General features: G+C 41.7%; 1 protein-coding gene across 2 annotated transcripts; it reads right to left on the reverse strand.

Annotated features, from left to right (window-relative positions):
* Positions 1 to 1,893: 1,893 nt before the first annotated feature.
* Positions 1,894 to 8,860, reverse strand: LOC307115217 (general transcription factor II-I repeat domain-containing protein 2-like). Of its 2 annotated transcripts, none has more exons than XM_079798321.1 (7): positions 8,585 to 8,860; positions 7,514 to 7,551; positions 6,681 to 6,730; positions 6,262 to 6,371; positions 6,103 to 6,170; positions 5,557 to 5,638; positions 1,894 to 5,144 (listed from the first exon to the last, which is right to left on the reverse strand). In XM_079798321.1, exons 3-7 carry the CDS (start codon positions 6,703 to 6,705, stop codon positions 3,300 to 3,302), a joined length of 2,130 nt encoding a protein of 709 aa, XP_079654447.1. In that variant the 5' UTR covers positions 6,706 to 6,730; positions 7,514 to 7,551; positions 8,585 to 8,860; the 3' UTR covers positions 1,894 to 3,299. The 2 variants fall into 2 exon arrangements, with proteins under 2 accessions (XP_079654447.1, XP_079654446.1); XM_079798320.1 differs by having other exon boundaries at positions 1,895 to 5,144; positions 7,472 to 7,551; positions 8,585 to 8,859.
* Positions 8,861 to 12,433: the final 3,573 nt, after the last annotated feature.

The following is a 12,433-nucleotide window of genomic DNA, read 5'->3' on the forward strand; positions in this document are numbered from 1 at the left end:
CATCATGGATGGAACTGGAGAACATTATGCTAAGCGAAATAAGCCAGTCTGAGAAAGATAAATATCACCTGATGTCACTCATTTGTGGAATATAATGAACAACATAAACTGATAAACAAAAACAGAGACAGAGAAATATCCACCAGACCATAAAACCTCAGAGGGAACAATAAAGGAGGGCAGGAGTAAGGGGGAGAGATCAACCAAAGGACTTGTATGCATGCATGTAACCAATGGACACAGACGCCAGGGGGATGAGGGCATGAGTGGGGGAAAGTGGGGGACAATGGGGGGGTAGATAAAGACACATATATAATACCTTAATAAAGAACAAATTTTAAAAATAAAAAACAAAAAAATTTAAGAGCTGGGGATCTCACAAAGGCCTCATGAATGAAAATATATGGGCTGGGTATGGAGGAGTCATGTGACTTAATCCCTGCAGTAGAGCCTCAAGGAGAGGAACATCAGGTTATGGTGAATATCCTCCTCCTAACCTCCACTCTGACCCCACAGAGAAGGTTCACCAGCGCTGGCAGGATGATGAGCTTTTTGGCTACCAGTTCCTCAATGGCACCAACCCCATGCTGCTGAGACGCTCCACCTCTCTGCCCTCCAGGCTGGTGCTGCCCTCAGGGATGGAGGAGCTTCAGGCCCAGCTGGAGAAAGAACTCCAGGTACAGCCCCCAGCCCGATTGTCTTCTTGTCTGTGAGATGGTGAAGGGGAGGGACCAAATGTGAGTCTGGAAAGGGAGGCTGTGGTAACCCACTGTCCCTGGGTGTAGAGTCCTCTGCTGGAAAAACCTAGAGGTGAAAATGTAGGGAAAGCATCGAAGCTGGATTCTGCCAATAAGGCTGACCATTAGGAGATGGTGGGGAAAGGAGCTTGGGCAGCCTGACAAGGGGAGAGCTGGGCATACCTGTGCGACAGAATCAATGGGCATACTTAGACCTAAAACTGCCTCTGACCCAGACAAGCTGCATGTCTCTAGAGAAGCCTCTTTTCATGGGGTCTTAGTCCTCCCTATAAAATAAGAGAACTTGAACTTGATGCTCTGGTGCTTCCTTCACTTCTGCCACTGGGATGTTACTGATAGGGGATAATGGCAAGAGAGTGAATGTCTTTACATTTGTTCCCCTTTGCCTTGGCCATGGGGAAGAATGCTTTCAACTCTAACCATGGGTGCATTACACTTTCCTTACAAAGTTTCCCTTTTTGAGGCTGATTTCATCCTACTGGATGGAATTCCAGCCAATGAGAAGCAGTACCTGGCTGTCCCCCTTGTCATGCTGAAGATGGAGCCCAGTGGGAAGCTGCTACCTATGGTCATCCAGGTGAGGTGTCCTCAGAAACCTCTGCCCAACACTGCTCTGTGTTCCTCCCCAACCTCTGCCAAGGGACAAAGACAGCAGGCTCTTGTCACCCACCCCTGCATCGTTCAGTGATACCTGCCCTTGTATCCAGTATCTCCTTTCTACCTTACAGCCTACTCACTACTCACCTGGAATTGCCTTTTTGAGTCAGAATGCTTAGTTCTCATGATAAGGCTAATCTTTTTGACCTATGATTCCGTGGAATATCCCTTCTTTCTTAGACATATTTTCTCCCTTGGTTTTAATGTGTTCTCATCAATCAGTTCATAGGAACTGTCAGTTCTCTCACATGTCCAGCTTCTCCGTCCGATTCTACCATCCTAACTCACACCCTCATCAGGTTTCCCTCAGTCACACTGGACACCTCTTTCCAGTTCCTCCTGCTCTGAACCTGAGCATCACGGCACTGACACGGCCCCACAGCGCGTGAGAGGATGGGTGGGAGGGCCTTCATTCCTCCGACTGTATTATAATCCCTGGGAGACAATATCAGTCACCGGTGTTTCCCCAGAATAATAAGCATAGCTTCTAACACAGGAAGAAGCCAATGATCCTCCACTTGCCTGGCTCCTGGCAAAGATGTGGGTCCGAAGTTCAGATTCCCAACTGCATGAGCTCCAGTATCACTTGATGAGCACACATCTGGTGGGTGAGGTCATCGCTGTGGCCACCATGAGGTGCCTCCCAGGACTGCACCCTGTCTTCAAGGTACATCCTCTACCCTCCTTGTCCCATCTCCCTCACATCCCAGAGGAAGGAAACAACGCAACAATTCTCTAGGATTTAAAAAGCATAAGCCACCTGTTTGGGAGGAAGTTAACAAAGCTTCTAATTGAATGAGTGTCCGTGTTACTGTAATAAAAAAATCTTCATAGCAATTTGTAAACAGACAAGGGGAAATTATTGTGTCAGGACCTTGCAACTTGTGGTTTTATTTCTAATTTTTAAATTATTTTATTCTGAGATAATCATAGGTCTTCATGCAGTTTGAAGATATAATGCAGAGAGGGTCCATCTATTTTATTAAGTCAAATTACTTAGCAAATATTCAGCACTTATTGTAAGGCAGTTCTGATATTCTCCAGCAGAGTCTGCTGTAGAGCAGGAATGTAATTTGATAAAAGTATTGCTCTGCTTTCAAAGAGCTAGCATTTAACTGGCAAGACAAATGGTACACATGAAAAATAACCAGAGAACTGGATATAGAATCAGAAATCAAAAGAGAAAGCAATAAACACCGCATTTTTTATGGAGAATATTCCACCACAATTTAGGACTCATTAAGTAGAAGGTTAAAGGGACTTAAGACCAGCCCAAGAGGTTAATTAACCTGCCCAATGAGAGGTGCATGACATGGTAGTTAGATCAATGGAAAGGAAAATGCAAAGACTTTGTGATGAAAGGAAATAGTAGTTGCAGCATGCCCGAGTGCAAGATTGGAGAGAAAGCTCAGCGGTACGGGCTGCTGCAACCACTAGACTACCCAGTAGATATAGCCAGAAATATTGTAATTATACACAGTAGTGAGCCTAGTATCTATTGCTAACCAGAAGGCAGCAAAAATAACCTTCTGCTAGCCTACAAAACATTTTTGAAATCTTGATGACACTAGCAGCAGGAGCAAGAAAGGTACAAGCTTATGAACCAGAACAATTGTCAGAAACAATAGTCAGCAGAAGCCCATTTTGAAGTCAAAGATGGTATGTTCAGTTTCATATACATGGAGTTTGTAGTGGTAGCAAGATATGTGAGTACATGCGTGTAGACCAAGCATCTCAAATTCAAAGGCTAACATGGACCAAAGAAACAAGGTTTAAGTTTATGTGGGCTGTAAAAAAAAACAAAAAACAAAAGCTTCAATTTTCATAGAAATGTAGGTTTATTTCAAAAAGTATAGTATAAAAAAAAAAAGAGCAATGATAAAATTAATGTTTTCTTCCTGACACTTGACATCTCTTCTCTGCTACTATCTTTCCTACTTCGGGGGAAATCTTGTTCGCAGTGATTACTTTCAAAACTGACCCAAGGTGAACGTCACTAATTCTGGATCTAACAGGAGACTTATTTCCTTTCATAATTGTAAATAACTGCTCACACAGATAAGTACTTCCAAACATGGAAATAATTTCATATGCAAATTTTCGAGTATTTTCAAACCTGGCAGGTAAATATTTGTAAAACTCAGGCACACCAACTTCACTGAATTTTGCCTTCAAATCTGAATCACACTGGATCTCAATTACCTCCATTTGCATTTCACTAGGTACTAATTCTATATTTATTGAAAAAATCGAAGAAAACAAAGAAAACTTGTCCTCTAAAAATTTAAAATCTGCAAACCTTGTTTCAAATTCAGTTCTAAGGCTTAAAATTTTTTCTGCGTATTTTTTATATGATGCAGTTTCACCTAAACTTGATTTGTTCATGTTGCATGTTGGAAAATGCGTTAAATCTTCATTTTTCAACTGCTTTTCCCAAAGAACTAGCTTACATTTGAATGCTTTCACTTGGTCACACATGTTTGTAATAATCTGATCTCTTCCTTGCAGTTTTAAGTTTAAATCATATAAGTGTTTTGTTATATCAACCATGAAGGATAAATCCTGCAACCATGTTGTGTCAAAAAACAGGCTTGTGTCTTGATTTTTAGTTATTAAGAACTGACATATTTCTTCTTTCAAGTCCCAGAATTGTTTAAGAACCTTGGAGCAGGATAGCCAACGTACCTCAGTATAGTAGGACAAGCTGGAATATTCGCTGTCTAATTCACTTAAGAAAGCAGAGAACTGACGCTGATTTAAACTTCGAGATCTTAGGAAATTGATAATTTTTTTGATAGATGTCAACACATTTTCCATGTTTATTACCTTCGCGCATAATACTTCTTGATGTATAATACAATGTGTATGATGAATCTTGGATCCGTCATAAATTTCACTTTGTTTTTTTTGCAGTAATTCCACAAAACCATTGTTTCCGGTCATTGAAGGAGCTCCATCTGTAGCTACAGAAGTTAATTTTGAGAGAGGTAGATTGTATTTTTGCAGAAGCTTAAAAACACAGTTAAATATATCTTGTCCTGTACTAGTGTTATGCATCGGTACTAGTTCCAACAATTCCTCAAAAATGTTGAAATCCGTGTCACAAGCGCGAAGAAACACAGCTAACTGAGCTACGCCTCCAATATCAGTACTCTCATCACAGGCAATGGAGAAAGCTTCAAAACTAGATGATTTTGCTTTGATCTGAATACTTAAATTGTCCGCCAAATCAGTAACTCTTTCCGCAACTGTATTTCGAGACAAAGATATTCTTTGAAAAGACTTCACATTTCCAGGACAAATAATTTCTGCAGCTTTAATTAGACATTCCTTGATGAAACCACCTTCAGTAAATGGTTTCGAGTGTTTAGCTATCAACTCGGACAAGACGTAGCTTGCATGCACTGCTGCTTCACTTTCTTGAGATACTTTAGTAACCATGAACTGTTGTTTATTCAGTCCCAACTTGAGCTCTTTCAACTTTTCTTGTCTCATCAATCCCTCGTAATTATCATATTTTGATTTATGTTGTTCATAGTGACGATTAATGTTGTATAACTTTGGTACGCTAATAGCATTATTACATATCAAGCAGATTATTTTATTTTTTACTTCACAGCAAAAATACTCCAATTCCCACTTTTCTTGGAAATTTCGATGTTCATCAGCAATTTTTCGTTTATTTTTACTACCACTTGATTTCGATAGAGACATGCTGAATACAAAGGGCTGAAATAAATGAGTAATCATGAACATAAAATAATAGAACATTTTAATAAAAATTAATATTTTTTCTTGAACATTAACTTACCAGACACTGAATAAACTGCACAAATTAATAAGCGTAACGCAAATAAACCTATTTTTCTTGTTCTCCAAAAGCAAGATATTTCCTGTTGCGCATACCAAACAAGTCAGTAGAAGACTAATGATGTGGCAATCGGCTGCTAAAACATTCACTGCTAGTATTAATGGAGAGAAATGGTGTGCCTGCGCATAAGGCCCCGTAAGGGAAATGAATGCAACACGATTCTAGTAATCAATCATTAGCAAAAGTTGTAGTTCGTTATAAATAATTATGTGTAACAGTATATTGTAAAAATTAAGTTACAAACTTTTTATTAAAACGTTTCTTACATACCGTTGCATTGCCTGGGCCGCAAAAATATTCGTTGTGGGCCGCATGCGGCCCATGGGCTGCGAGTTTGACATGCTTGCGGTACCTAGTCAAACACATCAGGGAAATAATTCTGAAAATTCTCAATGCACTGCAGCACTTTAAAGGTTCACAGTTCCAACAGTATCCTTTAACTCAGCTCATTTAACCCAAAATGACAACCACTGACCATTTACCCTTTATTTAAAGCTATTATTCAATTCCACAGAAAGATTTTAGAAAAAAATTTTCTTAAAACTCTCCCATACAACCTCATCAAGCTTCTGAATCCATACTTACTCTTTTTTTAAAAATATATTTTATTGGTTTTTTACAGAGAGGAAGGGAGAGGGAGAGAGAGCCAGACACATGGATGAGAGAGAAACATCAATCAGTTGCCTCCTGCGCACCCCCTACTGGGGATGTGCCCACAACCAAGATACATGCCCTTGACTGGAACCGAACCTGAGCCCTTGAGTCCACAGACCGACACTCTATCCACTGAGCCAAACCGGCCAGGGATATACTTACTCTTCATCATCATCCTCCTCCTCCTCATTGTCCTCATCATCTTCAGCAGCAGCAAGTTTTACTTTTTTCTTCAAAAAGAAATACAATAAAAAAAACCTCATGAGCAAGTGCCCAAACCAAAAACCAGAATAAGATACCTGTAATAAATTACATCTATACCTGCGCAACCTTGCTACCACCTCCAGGGGCAGAACGCTTTCCAGACATATTTAGGAGTTTCACATCCTCCTCCTCCTCGTCATCTTCTGACTCTGCATCTTCCTCCACAGCTAAAATAAATTTATTAGCCACTACTAAAACTCAACCCAGAAGCAAGAACTCAGAAAAAAGGGCATTAATATACAGTAATCAGTATTTAAAAACAGATTCTACTACTTAAACAAGGCAAAAAGCAAACAAAATTTTTTACAAAAAGGAACTGTGGGGCCTAACATTCATTACTAGGTTTTATATGCAAAGTAACAGATGTTTCCAGTTACAAATTAGTAATATAACTACTAGATTCCCATTTGACCCTACTATAAAGACAGTATCCCAGCTGGGACAAGTAGCTGCATAAGATAATAAAAATAACATACCTACTAAGTGCTGTCCACTTTGCATCCTTTGCACCAGCCCCTAACCTGACCTGTGAACAGAAAAACAGCACTTCAACTTGTTTCTGTATTATGCAATCCCCCCAAGAGTTCTTATGTTAAAAAAAAAAAGTTACTTATAAACTTTTCACTGTTACCACTGATGGAAAACTAATTTGTGCACAATGTTGTCTTCAAGTTTTATGGGACTTTGACAATTTCTCATATTCAATAAATTGGAACAAATGCATAAAAATGCATTTGACGACATACAGGGTGCCCCCCAAAATTACATACACACTTTAACAGCCGATAGCTCAATTTTGAAAATGAAATGCATTTTGATAAACACCACCTTTATAATTATTGAAAGTGTGTGTATACATTTTGGGGAGACACCCTATAGTTGTACATGTCATCACCTATCTACAGTATGATTATCTAACATTTATTGACCACCTACAAGTTGAGCAGCAAGCTATGGGCTAGTCTCTAGAGGAGACAAAGATTTACCACTACCCGAAAGGACTTTATAAGGCAACTTAAGTATATAAATATGAAAAGTTGAACAGTAGTGTAACTGGACTTTTATATGATTACCAAAGGAATGTTATATGATTACCAAAGGAGTGATAAAAAAGCCAAGTTTTGTATCACAGGTATACAGAAAATCAGTATATACAATACTCAGTTATAAAAATACTATCATAAAAATTAAATATTAAGGCACATGAATAGGAACTAAGGCTGAAATCAAGAAAGGTTTAGTAGTTTATTTTGAAAAGTTTAAGTACCGTTTGTAAAGATAATTGGAGCTCATTTCCATCATTATTCACCTTAAAGTGATAATCTTTGTCGGCCTTTAGTTCACAACCTGTAAATGAAGAAAAAAAGCAACTATAACATGGAGAAAAAATAATACTGAAACTTCAGTATGGGTAACCAAAAAGGAAATAATTAACTTGTGATTTTTCACTATTCTACCAGAAGGCCTCTCTTCCTAGATTTCTTGAACACAAATGCCTACAATCAAGTAACACCCATACAGGCTTTTACTATCCCTAGGATATGTCTATTCTTGTCTTAAACATAACTTCTGACATAATTTAATGTACATCATTTCTGTTACTTCAACAATATGTTGACATATCCTAGGGAATATTTCCAATGAAAAGGGTCAACAAAAAATATCTTAATATCAATTGATCAGCAACCCAGCTATTCAAAATGACTTGAAATAAAAGCACTAATGGACAGTGCATACTAGCTATTCTACTAATAAGCAAATTGTTTTAAGTACCATCAGAGTAAAATTTTAATTAATTTAAATGATTCCATTTAATTGCACTCTAATAGTTACTAGTACACAGATGTTTAAATGTTATTGCTCAATTAACAAAACTCAACATGGCATACGAAACAACCACGTAGCAACCCGCCGAGGCACTGGGGCTGTCTGGGCTCTAGAATTCCTGAGGCCTGGAGAGCAAGGCCAGGCTCTATCCATCCTCTCCTGAAAGAAGGCCTACGCCTCACACCACGAGCCCACACAACCTCCTGCACCAAAGACACTGGCAGAGAATGAAAAGCCTACGCACTCACACACCCCCTGGAGCGCTATGGTTTACCCCAGGCAATGCTGAACCCTCAGCAAGTCGGTTCCAAGGACCGACTGGGTCTCGAACCGCTCACCCCCAAGCTTCAGGCCACCACTCCTTCCCATCCCTTAGTGCTCACCCCTCCTGGTTCTCCATCCCTGAGGCTGCAAGGCCCTGCCACCTAGCTTCCCACTCCCTCAGGCCTCCAGCCTGCCTTGCTTCCTTCCACAGCCCGGCCTCAGCCGCATACCCACCCCGCCCCACCCCGCCCCCCACCTCAAAGCCTCCCTCCGACCGCCCAGTAGTTACCGAAAAGGTAGTTCTAGGGCCTCCGAGGGCTCATGTCCATGTCCACAGAATCTCCCACGGGGTGGTAGCACGCACTCAGGTGAGAGAGAAGGCGGGGGGAGATAAACAGCTTCTGGAGTGCAGAACAGACGACAGACGGCACCGGAAGATCTCGCGAGAGTTCCCAAAGTCTCGTCGCCGCGCGCGTGCTCAGGAGCCCCTCTTCCCGCACAGTACCCCTCGCGCGCAAGCGCTCTTCAACCTGACTCCTTCCTTCCTCGCCCCCCACCTCCTCCAGGGACTAGCCGGGCTCCCGCCGAGCACGCGCACTCCCAAGCGGGCCCCGCTCCTCCGCCGCCGCCGCGGCCGATGCGCACGCTTGCTTTCCCCGGTAGCGCGCGCCCCCTCCCCTTCCAAGCTTTACTCGTCCTGCTCGTGCGCGCGGGCCTGGCGCCAAAAGTCTGCGCAGCCCACCCTGCAAAATGGCGTCGGCAGCCCGCAGCTTGTCTGTGGGGCTGGGAGGATGAGAAGGGATCAACCAAAGAACTTTTATACCTATATGCATAGCCCATGGACATGGGCTATGGGGTAGTGAAGACCTGGGGGGGTGGATGGAGGCTTGGGGAGGAGGGGGGATGGGAGATATCTGTAATACTATCAACAATAAAAATATATTAAATAAATAAAACAGAAACAAACTCATAGATACAGAGAACATTTTGATGGTTGCCAGATGGGAGGAGGTTGGGAGGATGGGTGATAATAGGGAAAGGATTAAGATGTGCAAATTGCCAGTTATAAAAACAGTCACAGGGATTTAAGGTACAGTATGGCTAATATAGTCAATAATATGGGTAATAATTATATATGGTGTCAGGTGGGTACTAGGCTTAGCAGGGTGACTACCTTATAAGTTATACTAATATCTAATCAATATGTTGTGCACCTGAAACTCATATGATATTACATGTCAACTGTAATTGAAAAATAATTATTTTTAAAAAGGACTGAATTCACTTAAAAAGTGAATGAATTCCCTTCCTCTCTAAAATCAATTATTTTAAGTGTTTATTGAGCACCAGGTACTGAGGTAATAAGTGATATAAACAGAGATTTTGCCCTTAAGGTGTTTCTAGTCTAGGGTGAAGATAAATATGTAAATAAATGCAACGGTACCAATAATAATAAAAGCGTAATATGTTAATTAGACTGGACCTCCTTCCGGACGACCTTCCACCTGACCTTCCAGCCGAAGCTGGGGCTGCGAGGGAAGCGTGGGTCCTGGGTGCCAGAGGGAAGCCAGTGCCGGCAGCCAGGGGAAGGAAGGCCTACTCCTGCACAAATTTCGTGCATCGGGCCTCTAGTGTTACTAAAAGAATTCTGTACAGGGTGTTGTTTACAAGGAAGGGTGGGTTTACCTTGGAGAAACAGAAAAGGCTTCTCAGGGAAAGTAACTTGAACTGAGTCTTGAAATTTGATAGGCAAAGGGAGTAGAGGAGGATTGGGAGAGGTGAGGCATCTTGGGCAAATAGGCAGTAAGAGTTTCAGAGAGCTGGTAAATTTTAAGGAAACTCATGAGGCTGGGACCAGGAAGAGGTGAGTGATGTGGTGGGAAAGAAACAGGAGATCCATGAGGAGACATGTGGGGTGTGCTGGGGAGAGATTACAAGGGCCTGCAACAAGGCAGCGTTAGCAGGAATAGAGTTGGAGGAGAGTAAGATAGATGCTAAGGAAGTGGAAGACTCCATTTTCAGCTCATGCTGATAGGGAGAGAAGAATGTGAGAAAGAGGGCAGAAGAGAGGGAGAGGGAGAAAGTTTGATCCAGTATAATGCCCTGGTTCTTGGCTCGGGCACCAGTTATAGGATGGTGTCATTTACTGAGATGTGGGACTCATAAGGAGTGGAAAGCCTGGGGAATATGATAAACCTGCTCTTGACAAACCAAGTTTGAGGTGCCTCTTGGAGTTATTATAGAGGGGTAGTTTATGGCCCAGTTAACTGTCCCCGGCTTTGTATATGTGAAAACCTTAATGTCTGAGAAAGATCAGAGGCCTATCTGACTTGTTCACATTTGCATCCCAGTGGCGGGTACAGTGACTGATACACAGTGGACATTTAATTAATATTTGCTGAGTGACTAACTGAATGCATGAATGAATGTGTTTGATAGTGGGAATGCCGCAATGAGTATCTTCTGAATCCATCCCTTGGGAGCTTGCTGCCTGTCTGAGGAGACAAATGCATAGACAAGCAGTGTCAAACAGCATATTAAATGTTTGAATCGAGGTTGTTGGGCAGTGAGGGCAGTGAGGACTGAGAAGAGAGGGAGCGACTTAGTCTTTGTGCTGGGTTTAAAGAACATATACAAGTTTTCTAGACAGAGAAGAAAAGACATTCCAGGAAAAAGGACTAGGCCATATAAAGGCTTAGCGGGGTGAAAGTGTATGGCATGGTTGTCCAACTAAGGTTTAGTGCAGCTGTGTGTCCAAATGGCAATCATTATGCCTTTTGTCCCCTTATATGGAAATCTGCCCATCCACAGCCCCTGCTGAAGGGAAGCTGTGAGTATACCTGCTTTACACAAAATGAGAGTGCTTCTCAGCCACAGGTGCCACCTGCCCAAGGATTTTGGATTATATTCAGGTATTTTGAATGTAGTGGTATGAGACTCAATCTTGTTAGAGAATGCTGATATTTTTGTTTTATCAGGCTGTTGAGCTGGTTGGGTTTAGGTAGCAAATTCCTACCAGTCTTCTGTGATGGTGGTTTTAATGCCAGTTTTGTTTTCCAGGCCTTTGTAATGCTATTTGCATCTGTCCCCTGTGTGTGCCACCCAATGGCAAGTCTGGAACCTGGGTGGTGGCTTGTCTCAATTCCAGTTTCAACGTCTTTGGTAGTCTGTTGGTGACACGATCTTTACATGTGCCATTCAGGAGTGAGCTCAGGAGTTCATAAACAACATTTGGGGGTTCCTTTCCTAAGCTCCATCTCTTTGATATCTCCAGTGCTTCCCTGATTCCTGGCTTCTCCCTTTTCGATCCTCCAAGCAAAGGTTGGGGTTTAACTTACCCTACTCTGCCATTCACTTACTGCAACTGTGCCCTCATCTGAATTCAAGTGGTAAGAGGACAGAGAGAGAAAAAAAAGCAATTGGGGTTTTCCCCATTCTCTTGGGACTACACCTCTTCTGATTGGAGAGGGATGGTTCCCCTTCTTCAGAGTTGTAAAGGTTCCCACTCTGTGGTCATTCCCACTTTTTAAGCCAGACCTGAGAGTTTCCCCTGAAGCCCCCTCTGTCCATGCTGATAAACACTTCTGGGCTTTAGGCTACCTTGAAGTCAGCTTAGGAATTACTGGAGGGGGGAAACAGTAAACTGCCCCGTTTGCATTCTGGTCTTTTCCCTCAGTCCATCTGCTACTGCTACTATCACAGCCCTTAAAAAGCTGCTGCATGCATCCTACTCAGGTCTTTCACAGCTGCACTTGGAGCCATGGTTTCCTCCTCAGGGACTTCCGTTGTGTGTATGTTGGCAAGCTGTTGCCTGTATTCTGTACCTCTTAGTGCTCTTTATCTCCTAATCACTTTCTTAATTTATTTCATTATGTTTACTTATCTCATTTTTATCTTCTAGATTACTGTGCTTTCTGTAATATCTGTTCCTCGTTGTACTTCTTTTGTCTTCATTCCTGTTGTGATTTTCTTTTACTTCTATTTCTTTTCTGAGTTCTATTAATTCTCATTTTCATCCCTGAATTATTGTATTTTCTACTTTACAGTGTATTTAGTGGCATTTGCTTCATATTTTTAAGTTCATGGTGGTATCTTTGGATATATGTTTTGATTCAATCGTGAGAATATATTTCTGATT

The sequence above is a fragment of the Cnephaeus nilssonii genome, assembly GCF_951640355.1.
Source record: "Cnephaeus nilssonii genome assembly, chromosome: 19".
Taxonomy (NCBI): domain Eukaryota; kingdom Metazoa; phylum Chordata; class Mammalia; order Chiroptera; family Vespertilionidae; genus Cnephaeus; species Cnephaeus nilssonii.

Coding starts and splice junctions, on each gene's coding strand:
- LOC307115217 (XM_079798321.1), bottom strand. CDS start 6,705: ATGCAAAGTGGACAGCACTTAGTAG. Junction 6,171..6,261: donor GTGGTAGCAAGGTTGCGCAG/GTATAGATGTAA, acceptor TTCTTTTTGAAG/AAAAAAGTAAAACTTGCTGC. Junction 5,145..5,556: donor GCGGCCCAGGCAATGCAACG/GTATGTAAGAAA, acceptor CATTTATTTCAG/CCCTTTGTATTCAGCATGTC.